This window comes from Dama dama, chromosome 18 (assembly GCF_033118175.1).
Source record: "Dama dama isolate Ldn47 chromosome 18, ASM3311817v1, whole genome shotgun sequence".
Classification (NCBI taxonomy): Eukaryota; Metazoa; Chordata; class Mammalia; order Artiodactyla; family Cervidae; genus Dama; species Dama dama.
The window spans coordinates 24,892,622-24,910,176 of record NC_083698.1 but is presented as its reverse complement, the minus strand read 5'-3'; the positions used below and the strand labels follow the sequence as shown (position 1 = coordinate 24,910,176).

The 17,555-nt window shown below is 35.8% G+C and overlaps 1 protein-coding gene across 4 annotated transcripts in view; it reads left to right on the top strand.

The window, feature by feature from the left end:
* SNX13 (sorting nexin 13) overlaps window positions 1–17,555 on the top strand; it is a 138,890-nt gene that overhangs the window by 61,341 nt on the left and 59,994 nt on the right. For all 4 annotated transcript variants that reach the window (XM_061165028.1, XM_061165027.1, XM_061165030.1 and 1 more), the window contains 4 exons: window positions 7,991–8,112; window positions 8,206–8,307; window positions 9,551–9,639; window positions 16,546–16,629. In XM_061165028.1, the coding sequence (XP_061021011.1) occupies window positions 7,991–8,112; window positions 8,206–8,307; window positions 9,551–9,639; window positions 16,546–16,629 (397 nt within the window). The remainder of the gene's footprint in view (window positions 1–7,990; window positions 8,113–8,205; window positions 8,308–9,550; window positions 9,640–16,545; window positions 16,630–17,555) is intronic.

The following is a 17,555-nucleotide window of genomic DNA, read 5'->3' as shown; positions in this document are numbered from 1 at the left end:
ACTGAATTGAAACTCAGGAATCCTGTTTTTGTTTTAACGAAACCTTTATCTCAGTAACTAATCTGGAATAAGTAATTTACGTTTTTGGCCCTGTGATTATAAGGGTTTGTGGTAATTCTTTCAGATCTCTTTCAGTTCTGAAATACTGAGATTCCCTGATATGGTTGGTACTAATCTTGATTTGTTTGCCTTCACTCATATCTCCTCTTCAAAACACTCACATTCTCTATCACACCCCACATTTTGAATACGATTTGGAGAGTTATTTTTTTAGATTTAATTTACTTTGGGATTAAAGTACTTCTATGGTCTGCTGTTTTACTGGTAGTAAATCTTAGACTAGGATGAAGATAAACTATATTTAAACCTCATTACATTGCTGCGTGGTCAGAAAGGATGCAAGACTTCAAACATTTAGGATATTAACTAGACCAATCTTTTCCCTATAGTCAAGCAGTTTTGTTATCAATGAAACTTGACAGTTTTTTACTTGATTATCTAAACTACTGCTCTTCTCTATAGAATACTAAAAACAGTAAATTTGTAGTTTTGTACTTTAAGTTCCCACCGTGGTTGATTTTAAGCTGTGAGCATAAAGTCACTGCATGTGGGTTAGGAGAGAGATGTGCTTATTTGGCTCTCCCCCTGCAGCACGTGGGGCTTCCCAGGTGGAGCTAGAGGTAAAGAGCCCACCTGCTAATGCAGGAGGTGCCAGAGACATGGATTCGGTCCCTTGGTCAGGAAGATCCTCTAGGGAAGCAAATCCCATGTACAGAAGAGCCTGGCGGGCTGCAGTCCATAGGATAACAAAGAGTCGGACTTGACTGAAGCGACTTAGCACGCACGCCTGCTGCAGCACACGGCGGGAGGAGGTGCAGCTGAGGGAAGGGAGCAGACTAGTAACCACAGAGCAGTGAAACTTGTGTCCTCGTGGTGGCCGATTTAGCTCCTGTGAAAGAGTAATTCTCCATGTATTTTTGAGGATGATGGTAGAGAGTGATCATGAGTTTAATGTAAATTTAGGAATGTTGTGAAAAAATCAGTTTAATTATTTTATACTCAGTCCTTATAACTAAATTCTTGAAGTAGTTTTTAAAAGGGAAGCAAAGATGCTCTAGGGAAGTGGTTATGGTAACTTGAAACATTTATGAGCAAATTGAGACTGGAAGAAGGGAGAGTCTTTAAATGGATTTAGAAGCAAGTTTGCAATTCTTTGCTTTTAAAATATTGCTCAAATTCAATTTTAGGCTGAAGCTTTTGATGCTAACAAAATACTCCCTCAAGAACTCTTAAGGATGGAAACATGTAAAGGTTTATGTATTTTAAAGAGTATATCCTTTATGATAGTGAATTCTGAGGGGGTTAACTGCCTGATTCAGTGACTCAAGGAAGGAATTTTTTTCTTTTACAGATAGGTCACTCACTTTCGGCAAAAGATGGCTGTGAGTCAGGTGATCAAAAAATCTAGTGGAATAGAACTTCTAAAAATGTCTTCAAAGATGCTTGTCAAAATCTACCCAGTAAAACTAGGAATTTTGATAGTGGTTTTTAAAAAAAAAAGTCTGATATTTCTTCTTTAGAAGGTAAAAGACCTCATTTAGGAGATTAATGCATATTATTGTATTTTATGCAGTTGGTTATTATATTACCCTTATTGATGAATATACACTTAAAAAGCCTTTATATGTGATAAGTGTGTATGACTTTTGATATATATTCACACATATACAAACACGAATACTATGCAGTGTATATACTATGCAATATACTGTGTCATTCTTAATGTTTTAAAATAATATCTTAGTAATCATTCCTGTGAAAAAATAATACAGCTTCAGGAATGAAACATTAATCATAGGATTGTTTCTGTGGGAAGATCAATTTTGACTGTTTTCATTTTGATATAAAGGACCTTTTCCAGGACAGTGTTCTGCCAAGTGTGTGAAGATTGCCTCTACTGCCCAGTAGTCACCCACTTCTTTAGTTAGGCAAGTCTATGTGATGACTCTGGGGTTGATCATGCTCATTCCCTTCTTTCGCTTGTTCCTATATCCTTACTTTCCCTGTTAAATGGTACTCATTCATCAATGATAGTCCTCATTCATCAAATTTTTAAAATCTTTTTTGACTTATGACATAGCACTTAACTTCTGCTTATTTCTGTGTGTGTGAGTATTGTCAAAAAATTGTAAACTCTTTTTGGAATGGTACCAGTTCTGGACTACTGTAGTATAAATTCTCTTTAGTTAGCCAGTCTATTCCTTTTGTACGACATACTGACTCAAGCCCGTTGCATTAAAGCTAGGCTAGTAGACTACTTTCTTGTACTTCTGCCCTTTTCTGTTCCCACTTTTTGAGATTTAAACTTATCAAAAGTCACTTGTATTAATAGATTCTTGGGCAAAGAAAGTTTCATATAATAGTTTCATATAAAGTCTGTGGTGTGAGCTGAACATGGATGCTTTAGAGGAGCAAGACAATTGAGTGTGTTAAAAAAGGAAGTTGTATTTGTTTCTGAACCTGTGTACCCTGGTTATACTTTTTATTATAATCATATAATTTAATTTACTCCTACCTATTTTGAAGCAATATGAGTATGACAGGGTAGTTCCTGTGAAAATGAGGTCACTTGCTTTGGAATTTACTCAGAGCAAGTTGCTAAATAGATTGCAATTGAATTAGGTGTGCAAAAGACAACTCCAAAATACTGGTGAAGAGCCTTGAAAGACTCTTACTCTGCGTTCAGATTTGTTTACAAATGTCCTTAGTTGTTATATCATTTAAAAGAAACTGGAAACCATAACTTCTTCCATGTGAGAATGATTTATTCAAGACAGTTCAGTTCAGTTGCTCAGTCGTGTCCAACTCTTTGCGACCCCATGAACCGCAGCACGCCAGGCCTCCCTGTCCATCACCAACTCCTGGAGTCCACCCAAACCCATGTCCATCGAGTCGATGATGCCATCCAGTCATCTCGTCCTCTGTCGTCCCCTTCTCCTCCTGCCCTCAATCTTTCCCAGCATCAGGGTCTTTTCCAGTGAGTCAGCTTTTGCATCAGGTGGCCAAAGTATTGGAGTTTCAGCTTCAACATCAGTCCTTCCAGTGAACACCCAGGACTTGTCTCCTTTAGGATGGACTGGTTGGATCTCCTTGCAGTCCAAGGGACTCTCAACAGTCTTCTCCAACACCACAGTTCAACAGCATCAATTCTTTGGTGCTCAGCTTTCTTTATAGTCCAACTCTCACATCCATACATGACCACTGGAAAACCCTTGACTAGACAGACCTTTGTTGGCAAAGTAATGTCTCTGCTTTTTAATATGCTGTCTAGGTTGGTCATAATTTTCCTTCCAAGGAGTAAGCATCTTTTAGTTTCATGGCTGCAGTCACCATCTGCAGTGATTTTGGAGCCCCCAAAAATAAAGTCAGCCACTGTTTCCACTATTTCCCCATCTATTTGCCATGAAGTGATGGGACCAGATGCCATGATCTTAGTTTTCTGAATGTTGAGCTTTAAGCCAACTTTTTCACTCACCTCTTTCACTTTCATCAAGAGGCTCTTTAGTTCTTCTTCACTTTCTGCCTTAAGGGTGGTGTCATCTGCATATCTGAGGTTATTGTTATTTCTGCCAGCAATCTTGATTTCAGCTTGTGCTTCCTCCAGCCTGGCATTTCTCATACTGTACTCTGCATATAAGTTAAATAAGCAGGGTGACAATATACAGCCTTGACGTACTCCTTTTCCTGTTTGGAACCAGTCTGTTGTTCCATGTCCAGTTCTAACTGTTGCTTCCTAACCTGCATATAGGTTTCTCAAGAATCAGGTCAGGTGGTCTGGTATTCCCATCTCTTTCAGAATTTTCCACAGTTTATTGTGATCCACACAGTCAAAGGCTTTGGCATAGTCATTAAAGCAGAAATAGATGCTTTTCTGGAACTCTCTTGCTTTTTCGATGATCCGGCAGATGTTGGCAATTTGATCTCTGGTTCCTCTGCCTTTTCTAAAACCAGTTTGAACATCTGGAAGTTCACAGTTCACATATTGCTGAAGCCTGGCTTGGAGAATTTTGAGCATTACTTTACTAGCCTGTGAAATGAGTGCAATTGTGTCGTAGTTTGAGCATTCTTTGTTATTGCCTTTCTCTGTAATTGGAATGAAAACTGACCTTTTCCAGTCCTGTTGCCAGGGCTGAGTTTTCCATATTTGCTGACGTATTGAGTGCAGCACTTTCACAGTGTCATCTTTCAGGATTTAAAATAGCTCAATTGGACAAAGCCTACATTAATAACTCTCAGCAAAGCCTTAATCAAAAGGTCTTCCCTTGGTCTTATATTGAATGATTTATATGATTGAAGTTAAAATGACATACATTCATGATTCCTTGCTTTGATCAGATATTTTATTTACCCATTATCACTTTTCCATGTACTCTGTTCCTGTGTGCCTGTGTATGTGTGTGTTGTATTTGGTTAATCATAGAGTCTTAAAGCTGTAAGTGTCCCTAGAGAAAAACCGTGGGATGTGATATGACTTCCTGAATTTCCCAACTAATGAAATGGTGTATCTTTTACTTGAATCAAGGACATGTATGCCAGTTCAGGGCCTCTTTACAGAAGTCTTTAATTGATTTTGATGTGTGTTTTGTATTACAGATGATAAGCTGTTTACTGCTTAGAATAGATGGAACCAGTGAAGAAATTTGTATAATCTCAGTCTCAGCCCCATATTTGGGACATTCATTGCCTTTTTTAGGCTTTAGCATTAAGTAGTTTTAGGTTTTCGAGAGGCAAAAAGAGCTTCTCAATCAATGTGTGTCCTACGTCAGAACTTTAAGGAGTAAAGAAGCAGCTGTTCTAGGTGGTTCATGTGGCCATTCCCCAGGCACCTGTTAACAGTGCTCTGACCCTGGAAGAGAAATCAGTAAATCAGTATGTATTGAGTGCCTCCAGGGTTTAACATATTATTTAGCCGTTGGGAACAACACTGTGAATGAAACAAACACAGTGGAATAAAACAGATGAAACCCCTGATTTATCTCAGCAATTGATAACTGCAGATTCTAAGTGCTGTGGAACTAAACGCTGTAACCAGAGATCTCCAGACCTAGTGTGAAGGAGTAGGGCAGAGGGTGAGGGTCAATGTAGGGTGCTGTGTGTGGAACCAACATTTTAGATAAACTTGAAAGCATACATGGGAATTGTCAGGGGAATGTGGAGGAGAGAAGGTAAATTTGTAGGGAGTAGACAGGGTGAGCAAATTTGGCAGAAGATATAGTCTGTCCAGAGGCACTGAGATAAGAGCAGAACCAAAGAGGAAGGGAGACATAGAAACAGACAATGAGGAAGTAAGCAGGGACCCAGATATGCATGGTCAGGAGTCATTCAAGTATTTTTAAAGCCCTTGTTTTGTATTATCATATTTGTATTTTTATAAAGATCACTCTGGCTGCTCTATGGAAAATAGAATGAAGGGAAAGACAAGAAAGGACGTGGGAGACCAATTAAAAGGCCAGGAATAAGATGCTGGTATTAGAGATGAAGATAAGGCATGCCTAATATATATTCAGAGAGGTACAGTTTATAGTTTGACTGTTGCTTTTGTTCTGTGAGACTTCATTTCTTATTCGCATTCCTAGTTAACCGTTGTAATTCATGCAGTCATTCTATCAAGATATATAAGCTACAGGAACCTACTGTAAATTTTATTTTTGGGGGGTAGGGTTGAATATACTCCTTATTCTCTTGGTCATATAGGAAGTATGCTCTCATTTTTAAATTCAAGAAATGAAAGCTTAGTAGTAATAAAATGAAAGTGTAGATAATAGGACTCATTGTACAATAATCTAGATGTTTTTACTGGAAGACATGTGGGGAAATATTTTAAACAAAGTGAAAAAGAGCCTTGACTGCAATCATGATTTAAGAATAATAGTATTAAGAACTCAAATGGAAAGCTATTTGTAGATCAATAGAAGGAAATGTGGCTATTACATAAATTGAATGATTTTTAAATTTATATTTACATTGCACTTATTATATATTAGTCATAAAGCATAATTTTAGGAAGTACTTCACTGTCAACAAAATGTTTTCAAATTATAAGGTAAATACTACTGATTATTAGTAGATATTTTCCTGATTTATAAGTGGGCAGTCATGTACTACTGTTGTTCCTATCTTCCTTACCTAGAATAGTCCCTTTGAATTGAGATTTACATTAAATTTGCATGTATTCAGTGAAAATGAGTCAAGCAGAGGGAAAATAATTACCTTGGACAGGGAATATGAAATATTCTGTTTCCTGTTTTCCTCACCGCTGTGTATTTTATATTGAAAGTAGAAATCTGTGTTTAATAATTAAAATAATTTTTTATATTTGCATTACTGATTAACTTCCAGTCATGTTAAATATTACTTTTACATCCTTTTATATCCTCTTCAAATGTCTCATTTACATCTTCTAAGATGAATTGAGATAGGTTTTAGAATGCCTTCTAAAATTAATGAATTTATTTTGTTTGAATTTTAGTAAATTCTATAACAGCACTATACGTGAAACAGAACACATACAATTTGAAAGATTCTGCTTCTAAAGTTGTTAGAATGAACCTTTTATGGATTAAATGAATTTATGGTCTACACCAAGTAAATTTTGTTCTTACACAAATTTTCAAGTTTGGCTGATTTTGTACAGATATTCATGTAAGGATTTTTGAAAGATGCTTACACAGATAGTGCTTTTCTCTTTAAAATAAGAAACAAAGATTCTATAGACCTCCAAGTTTAAGTATTTAAGTTTTATTTTGAGACTGAATATTGCTGTTTAGTGTATTCTTATATATATGGCTCATGTAGTTGAACGGTAATGCCTCTGCAAATCTCAGAACTCAGGTTACCTTTATTTTTATTTATTAAGTTGATTTGTATTTCATGTACTTATAATTTACTTTTACTTTCCATTTGTATAATAGATTATAATTGCACATTAAAAAGTATATTAATGTTAATAATTTCTTATTTGAAAACAGCTGTCTGTGATATTCCTCAGTGCTGTTACCACATTTATAAGGTTTTTCTCCAAAAACAGTAATGAAATTAGCTTACTCACTTGCTTTTTTATGTATGGTGAATTAGCATGACGACTTATGGTATAGTTTTTTTTGTTGTTGTTCCTTTATTGCTCAGCATCGTTATGAATAGACTCTTTGTCTTCTATTTGGTATGTTCCTAAAGGGATGAATTAATTTTAGTGTTAATATAAGGAGAACAGCATTGAAAAAAATGCTTGTTTAATAATATCACTTAATCAAAAGAGATGTGTAATCTGTTTTGTATTTATCTATTTGTTACGTTTCACTGGTGGCAGTGTTTGTTGAAGTCTTCTTTTATAAGAGTACTAGGTAGCTTAATAAAATTAGTTACCACCTTTTTCATGGGTAAGTGTGGTATTTTATACATTAGTCTTTAAACCATTTCCAAGTGACTATAGTTATTTTGAATAGTCGAGTTTTTAAGTGTTTATATATGCAAACAGAAACCAATCAGGCTCACACCAAAGGTATTTGGTTCAAAACTTGAACTGTATAACTAAATGGAAGAATGTGGAGAATTCAGAAAGGGTTCAGAAAGAATCAAAAATCCCAAGTGCTCTTTTAAAAACAAGCAAAAGCATTCTCAGTTCTTAATGTGTCGTTATGTCTGGGGTGAGAAATTGCTTGTTGTCTTTCCTTTTTTTTTAATTTTAAGCACTTAGTACTTTTAAGCTTAGACACAAAATACTTCAAAGAATACTGTTCAAGAGTTTAAATAGATTTGATAAACTATGGGTCTTTTGAAAAGGAATGCTAAGGTGTAATACTAATTAAATGAACAAAATCTCAGTATAAATAAATTCAGTCTGTGATGATCATGTTGTTTTTCAATAGTCATTGAATAAATTTATTTTTTGATTTAAAAAAGTCATCCTTCTATGTAATGTGTTTGTTATAAGGTCTAAAGAAATAGACTGGCAACCTTATTTTACTACACGCCTTGTAGATGATTTTGGCACACACCTACGAGTATTCAGGAAGGCCCAACAAAAGATAACAGAGAAGGATGATCAAGTGAAAGGTAATAATATCTTTATCCCATTTGAAAATTAGGATTTTAGAATCTCTTTTTCTTTATTATTCTGTAATCTTGAATTGTTCCTTTTCTGTCCAGGTACAGCAGAAGATCTTGTAGATACCTTCTTTGAAGTTGAAGTTGAAATGGAAAAGGACGTTTGCCGTGACCTAGTGTGCACTTCTCCCAAAGATGAAGAAGGTTTTCTTTTTAATATAACTCTTTGAGCATGTTAACTGTTCACAGAAGTAGAGGCAAGTTAGCAGAACCATTTAACAAATGCCAGGGTAAAATCTAAGAGTGAAGTTATTCTTATGGGGCAGGAAGCTTAGTAAAAACAGTACTGCTCATTTTATCTTTTAACTCTTAAATTTCCAGATTCTTTTTTCTTTTAAAGAGAGCCTTTTCAATTAAAGAGAACTTCTTTTGTCGTCTTTTAAAATGCAGCAAACACAAACATTTTATCCTTATGACTTTACTTTTTTTGATCTGTAGTAATTTTATCTTCACCTTGAGTTTACTATGTCTAACTCAAGGGTACACCTATTATCGTAAATATTTTCTAAGGGAATGATGATAATGTTTCAAATGAAATTTATAGAGTTTAATTGACTTTTCTTTTTGAGATATTAGACCAGATAAGTTTTAGCTGAGGATGTTGTCTTTTCCTAGTTTTACAATGACCTAGTCTGTGCTACTTGGCATATTGTTTTGATTATCAGGATCAGCTATATAATTACCTTCCCAGGAAGTGTCAGCATATGAACAACTCAGAAAAGCATTGCTAGTTGTGGAAATTGTTTTCTTAGATTTTTTAAATGTGCTCAGCTTTTCTATTTCTTTGCCTTCTTTACTCCTTTTTTCCTTTTTTCTTCTTTCCTTTTTATATTTATTATGCAGTTCAGTTTTTAATTGCTACTTCATTAGCAGCAGCAGCATTAATAAAATAACTAAATGTAAGAAATAGTTAGAATGATGTATAGTTCTTTTATGTAAATCAAGCCCTCCTCAATCAGTAAAATAGAAGAGCATATTCTTCTTATTACCTGTGAAGTTAGTGGAGGTTCTTTCTTGAAAAAGAATTGTAAGTATATTTTTAAATGTGCAGATAACTTAAGTATGTAGAGATGTGTGGTAGAAGAGTAGAATACTTGGTGCAACTAAAACTTTTGGGGGAAAACACTTTTGTAACTGAAGTTTCTCAACAACTCAAGATGTAGGGTAGAACTGGGCAAAGTAAAAAAGTGTATATTACTTTGATTAATGAATATTGGCTATTTGGAGAATAACAAAGATTTTTATTGAATACTGATTAATTATTAAGATAACAAGCTTGTATAATCAGCAAACTGCTTAATCCTGCTACTTTATTTGTGTTTTACATCAAGAGTAGGTGGAGATTTTGTATTTTCTATTATTATAGCTCCTTTTTTTTAATTTCTAGGATTCCTAAGGGATTTGTGTGAGGTCTTATTATATTTATTGCTACCTCCTGGAGATTTCCAGAACAAGATCATGCGATACTTTGTCAGGGTAAGCTTAAACTCATACCAGATACATGGCTGTAAAGAAACTTAGAGTTGTAATTACCAAATTTTTGGTCCCAGGACCCTGTTACACACTTAAAAATTAAGGACCCCAGATAGCTTCTGTTTATGTGGGCTTTGTCTATCAATATTTATTGTATTATAAATATTGAAACTAAGGAATTTTGGAACACAGAAATACACAAGCACATTCCGTTAACTGTCATGCTCCATTCTGAAAATACCACTGTTTGCTTCCCTTTCCCTACACCCCAGAGGTTCCTGGACAATACCTCAAGAACTGCCTGAGTTAGAGTTAGGTTATGTTTTAAATTTTCTTTAACATTGTTGTTCAGTCGCTCAGTCGTGTCTGACCCTTTGCTACCCCATGGACTGCAGCACGCCAGACTTCCCTGTCCTTCACCATCTCTCCGAGCTTGCTCAAACTCATGTTCATTGAATCGGTGATGTTATCCAGTCATCTCATCCTCTGTCATCCCCTTCTCCTCCTGCCTTCAATCTTTCCCAGTATCTGGGTCTTTTGTAATGAGTCAGGTCTTTGCATCAGGTGGCCAAAGTATTGGAGCTTTAGCATCAGTCCTTCCAATGAATTCTATAAGTTTACCTAAATTAGGCTAATTAAAATAACACTTCTGGATAGAAACTTTGAAAAAAAAAACCTGGGCAGCTAAGATTCTACTTCTTGGCATTGAAAAATAAATGTCAGATGAAAACAATAATCTTGGACTCATTTATTCCCTGGGTGTAATCCTTTAGAATAAAATTCTGTGTGCAAATGTAAAGGAATAACATTTTGACTTTGGTTACTGGTTATGACTGAGAAATGCTAGCTACATTAGTCCTTATCCTGGCTGAATGGGTAAAATTAAAAGTTTCTGATTATACTGAAAATGAAAGTTTATGATCTTTTTCGTCTGCCATTCTGCAAAACAGATACACCAGTTCCTAAACTGTCTTTTTTGCTTATTATTATTTAAGCAGTATCAATTTAGCAGTATCCAAATAGCTCTCTAACTTTAGTTCAGTGCACTTTCAGGTAGGGTAATAATACTGTGAAATGAATAGAAAATGCTTGATTTTGATGGGGAGAGTCTGATAGATTATATACATTGAAGACTTGGGCTGGTCATTATCAACATCTGGCATGTCTGTGTCTAGATTCACATCTACCACTGAAGGAAGATACTGCTAATCAGTCATCATATTCATTCATGCTGATTATTTGGAGCAGTCTTTGCCTGCCTGATACTCTGCTTAACTTTCAAATATCCAGACTGTGCAATTCTGTGCCTTCTTGCTCATCCATCCCTGTGACTTTAAACACCATCCAAATGCTAATAACTTTCAAATCTATACCTTTCTCTTCTGAACTGTCCACCAGCTGCCTACTAAAATCACTATTTCATTGATGCAAAGCCCTTTTAAACTTTGCATGCACCAGATGGAAGTCTTACTCTTGCCTCTAAATCCTGTCTGCCTTTTATAAGTCTTTTCTTCAACCCAGTAATGACCACCCAGCAAATGTTTTAAGTCTTAAGTCCTTTTAAAAGGCTTACAATAAGACTGTGGGTGACGTGGCTTTGTTTAACCTCTCTGGCCTTCATTCCATGCCGTCACTGTATTCCAACCACACAGGCTTTTCCAAAGTGCCATTTTTCTCCACTATAGGATTATCTCATACTCTTTTTCTCATCTGCTTAGAATGATTTGCCTTATTCTCTTGGCTAAATTATATTTGTCCCTCATCTCTCACTTCCTCAGAAATGCCTTCTTCTCTAAAAGCCCCCTCATAATTCCCTATTAGTGTAGGTAGGTACTGTATTCCTTCTTAACATTTACCGTATTTTAACATGAAAGTTTGATTGTTGGATTAACTTGCTTGATGCCTCTTTCCCCTAATGGAGTCCCAAGTCTTAGAGGACAGGGGCCATTTCTTCATTTCTGTATTCTATATCACTGTGTACTTACTGGTTTTCACAGTGCCTGCCACATAGCATATACCAATCAGATAATCAGTTTTAATGCATAGTTCAGTTGAGTTTAGTCGTTCAGTCGTGTGTGACTCTTTGCGACCTCATGGACTGCAGCATGCCAGGGCTGCCTGTCCATCACCAACTCCTGGGGTTTACTCAGACTCAGTGTCCATTGAGTTGGTGATGCCATCCAGCCATCTTATCCTCTGTCGTCCCCTTTTCCTCCTGCCTTCAATCTTTCCCAGCATTACAGTCTTTTCCAGTGAGTCAGTCCTTCACATCAGGTGGCCAAAAGATTGGAATTTCAGCTTCAGGATCTGTCCTTCCAATGAATATTCAGGACTGATTTCCTTTAGGATGGACTGGTTTGATCTCCTTGCAGTCCAAGGAACTCTCAAGAGTCTTCTCCAACACCACAGTTCAAAAGCATCAATTCTTTTTTTTTTTTTAAAGCATCAATTCTTTAGTGCTCAGCTTTCTTTATAGTCCAACTTTCACATCCATACATGACTACTGGAAAAACCATAGCTTTGAATAGATGGACCTTTGTTGGCAAAGTAATGTCTCTGCTTTTTAATATGCTGTCTAGGTTGGTCATAACTTTTCTTCCAAGGAGTAATTGTCTTTTAATTTCATGACTGCAGTCACCATCTGCAATGATTTTAGAGCCCCCAAAAGTGAAGTCTGCCACTATTTCTACAGTTTCCTCATCTTTTTGCCATGAAGTGATGGGACCAGGTGCCCTGATCTTCGTTTTCTGAATGTTGAGTTTTAAGCCAGCTTTTTCACTCACCTCTTTCACCTTCATCAAGAGGCTCTTTAGTTCTTCTTCACTTTCTGCCACAAGGGTGGTGTCATCTGCATATCTGAGGTTATTGATACTTTTCCCGGCAATCTTGATTCCAGCTTGTGCTTCATCCAGCCCAGTGTTTCTCATGGTGTACTCTGCATATAAGTTAAATAAGCAGGGTGACAATATACAGCCTTGATGTGCTCATTTCCTGATTTGGAACCAGTCTGTTGTTCCATGTCCAGTTCTAACTGTTGCTTCCTGACCTGCATACAGATTTCTCAAGACACAGGTCAGATGGTCTGATATTCCTATCTTTCAGAATTTTCGACAGTTTGTCATGATCCACACAGTCAAATGCTTTGGCTAGTCAATAAAGCAGAAATAGATGTTTTTCTGGAACTCTCTTGCTTTATTGATGGTCCAGCGGATGTTGGCAATTTGATCTCTGATTCCTCTGCCTTTTCTAAATCCAGCCTGAACATCTTGAAGTTCATGGTTCTCATACTGTTGAAGCCTGGCTTGGAGAATTTTAAGCATTACTTGACTAGCATGTAAGATGAGTGCCATTGTGCATTAGTTAGAGCATTCTTTGGCATTGCCTTTTTTTGGGATTGGAAAGGAAAAGTGACCTTTTCCAGTCCTATGGCCACTGCTGAGTTTTCCAAATTTGCTGGCATATTGAGTGCAGCACTTTCACAGCATCATCTTTTAGGATTTGAAATAGCTCAACTGGAATTCCATCACCTCCACTAGCTTTGTTCGTAGGGATGCTTCCTAAGGCCCACTTGAGTTCGCATTTGAGGATGTCTGACTCTAGGTGAGTGATCACACCATCGTGATTATCTGGGTCATGAAGATCTTTTTTGTATAGTTCTTCTGTGTATTCTTGCCACCTCTTCTTAATGTCTTCTGCTTCTGTTAGGTCCCTACCATTTCTGTCCTTTACTATGCCCATCTTTGCATGAAATGTTCCTTGGTATCTCTAATTTTCTTGAAGAGAATTCTAGTCTTTCCTGTTTTGTTTTCCTCTATTTCTTTGCACTGATCACTGAGGAAGGCTTTCTTATCTCTCCTTGCTATTCTTTGGAACTCTGCATTCAAATAGGTATGTCTTTGCTTTTCTCCTTTGCTTTTCACTTGTCTTCTTCTCACAGCTATTTGTAAGGCCTCCTCAGACAGCCATTTTGCTTTTTTACATCTCTTTTTCTTGGGGATAGTCTTGATCCCTGACCCCTATACAATGTCTTAAACCTCCATCCAGATTTCTTCAGACACTCTTTCAGATCTAATCCCTTGAATCTTTTTGTCACTTCCACTGTATAATTGTAAGGGATTTGATTTAGGTCATAGCTGAATGGCCTAGTGGTTTTCCCTACTTCAATTTAAGTCTGATTTTGACAATAAGGAGTTGGTGATCTGAGAGGAAACCTATTTGACCTTCTTGCTGGCTATGGGGCACATGCTACTGCTACTCTTTAAAGATTAAACTGACTTTTAGGAGATGGGAATGACGATCAGTCTTGTTACATGGGTTTAAAATATGTTTAAAATAAGTAGGGTTCTTTAAAGAAAGAACAAATATGTTTTGCCATAGATTGCTCTTTTAGACCAATATTTCATTTCTTTTTGCTTGAGTCTAATTGAGTGAGTGTAATTGTAGAGCTTTGTGGTCAGTTTGTTTTTCTGTTAACTTGATAGTTCTTTATCAGCTTTCCTTTGTTGATGATTAAATCTAGGTTTTCCCAAAAGGCACTTTGTTCAGATTAAATAACAGATTAGAGAGTTCTTAGTTCTTTCCTTTATATGAATCCTTTGTATGAGTTGTACAGATCACAGCGTTTGACTGAGATATTGCTATTTAATTGCCTCTGCTTTCTCCCATTACCATGTTTTATTGATTTAAAGATTCATGGCCTCAGTGACTCTGTAACTTTTAAATCTTCATATTTAACAGCTGATGCTTGTCTTAAAGTATATGAAAATTATGTGAAAATTGCAGCATATTTTATAATATTTGCAGTATTTTGCTCTCACTAAAACTGTATAGGAATTATTGAGTCATATGACTAACTAGGGGCTTCCCTGGTGGTTAAGATGGTAAAGAATCTGCCTGCAATGCAGGAGACCTGGGTTCGATCCCTGGGTTAGGAAGATCCCCTGTAGAAGAACATGGCTGTCCGCTCCAGTGTTCTTGCCTGGAGAATCCCATGGATGGAGGAGCCTGGTGGCTATAGTCATTGAGGTTGCAGAGTCCATGACTGAGCAACTAAACACACAGACACACACACATACACATGACTAACCAAACTCTTTCATGAGGCAAATTAGGAGATCAGAGTAGTTTTCAGAGGCATAATGACTGTTTGCCTTAACTAATATGAAGCAGTAAACTTATTCAAAAAGGTTACCCATATGTTTTTTACTCACTTTGAAAATTACCTTTGAATAAAGCACTTTTTTGTTTGTGAATTTTATCATTACAGAATACATTTAAAAATTTGAGCATGTGTGGTCAGATACATAATTTGAGGGAAGAAATAGATAAATAAATATAATTTTTAAATGGTTAGAGATTAAAGCTAATCCAAAATAAACAATTTTCTAATTTGAGACTGGAGGATGTCTTAAAAGACATTTCAAGAAGTTATTGGAGCCTCTATTAGTGCCTTTTAGAAATATTAATTGATCATGGGGTAAAAGTTGTCAAAGACTTGTAAAACTTATAGAAGTAGAATTTATATAAAATATTTCTCCAAAGGAAAACAGAGTGAAGGCTCTCTTCTGTGAACTTACACCAGAAAACGGCACAGATAAATTAGAAATCTGGAAAGGAATAAATAAATTGGTCCTTTACTTACAGAAGTGAAACATCCTATTAAACTTGTGGCTATTTAGCATTTCTAGTATTCATAAGAAATGCTATTTCATAAATTTAGGCATCACAAGCATAGAGAACTGAAGAGTAAACAGGTAGACTATTGTCTCAGTTTGAAAGTGAAATTGAAGTCAGTCAGTCTTGACCTACTCTTTGCGACCCCATGGACCATAGCCCGCCAGGCTCCTCTGTCCATGGGATTCTCCAGGCAAGAACACTGGGAGTGGGTTGCCATTTCCTTCTCCAGGAGATCTTCCCAACCCAGGGATTGAACCCAGGTCTCCCGCATTGTAGGCAGATGCTTTATCATCTGAGCCACTTAGTTTCTTGATTTGCATCCTTTAATGTTTATCAAAGTCATACCATATTTAAGATAGTGACCTTGAGAAGATAATTTTTGAAGAGAGATAAGTCTTTTATCTCTTTTAACTAATCTCACTCACATACAAAAAGTTCCTAGAGAGCTGTAGTGTATTAAGAGAAGTGGAAGACACAGAATTACTTAAAGAATGGTATGTGATAAATGCCATAAATAGAAAGCATGAGTGTATTTTAAACATATAAGTGAATAGTGTTCATCAGGACAATCAGAGTTTATTTAATTGGAAAATTAATTCTGTAGTCAGTCCTAGGAGGAGAGCCAGAATCTTGATAGAAGTGTAAACAGCTGCAGAGAACGGGAAGGTATAGTCAAAGAATATTAAGTAATTGTATTACCATAAATGTTATTTTATTATCTTGTATTAGACAAATTTCAGACCAACAGGTATAGAGGGTTAATGCGATAGACATTTATGCACCAACACACCAGATTTAAGCAGTGTTAACATTTTGTTGTAGTTGCTCTATCCCTCCCTTGAAAGCAGTCACTGTTCTGATTGGTATCTTATCTTTTTTTGTTTTTATACTTTTAATATAGAAGTAGGAGTCCATAAATACATATAGTGCCATGTTTTGCCCTTTAAAAATGGACATAAATGCTAACTTATTAGAGGTATCCTTTTGCTTTTTTTCACTCAGCTGTACTTACTATTGTGGCCATGTATCTAAGTTGATATAGATGGCTTCATCTTACTCAACTTGTGTATGCTAGCTCATCTTTTTGTAAGTCATGTCATTTACCAAGTTTACTTTTATCTATACCTTACTTTTCTTCAGTAACAGCATTGAGATAGGAAATTTACACTGTGCTATTGATTTGAGAAGTGTATGAGATTAAATTTGTTTTTGTGTTTTAAAATTTTTGTCTAGGAAATCCTTGCACGTGGAGTTCTTCTTCCATTGATAAATCAACTCAGTGATCCTGATTATATTAATCAATATATCATATGGATGGTATGTACTTTCTAAAATGCAGCTCTTGTTTTTAAAACAGTTTTTTAAAAGGTATAAATATGATTTGAAAGTCAGGATGATTAAGCAATAATTTATTAAAGAAATTAAGTAAAAATATATCTCAAGGTAATCTTTTATATTTTCAATATTTCTGTTTGCTTATGTGTTGAATGTACTAGCCAGATTTTCCTTAAGGAAGTAGGTTGATAAGATAATCTTCCTTAACAGTGTTCCTGATGTTTCTACTTATTTAAATTTAAAAAAGGATGTTTTCTTATCTGTGTGTATAGATGATAAGTACTTCTTAAAACTGCTATTTGATTTTAAATTAATCTGAAATACTTAAATAGCATGCAATTTAAATTTTATGCTAAATAGTAGAGAGAAGTATGGAGGAAAGAACATTAGATTGAGAAGAAGATCTAAGTTCCAGATACGTTTCTGTAGGTTGCGTAGTGTGTCAGTGAGTTAGATAACTCATAGTTTTCTCATTCATCAGATATATCAAAGGGTTAGTGGTTATTAAGTTTGCTAGTTCTAATTTTTTTTCTGATTGTATATGCTTTTCCTCAGCAAATTAATGGTTGAGGCAGAGTGTGTAATTGGGCTATTGCTGGGAATTACTTTGATGGTTACCTAAGTCTTTGATTCCTTTTTGTGAATCTGAAATTTCTCTCCCACATTGTCTTCTTTTACTCAGTCTAGCTTTTCTAGGAAGGAAGTATTTGATTGTTCTTTGTTTAATCATATCCATTATCAGACTTGCCATTTTTCATTGTCGTTGCTATTACAATATTTGTCTCTCCCATCAGCTTATGGGTTACCTGTAGGCAGAAATTGTCTTCCTAGCTTTGTGTTCCTAGAATCTTTCATGGAGTTCACAGAACTTAATTTTTCATTTCCTTTGTCAGCTTATTTAGAGTCCT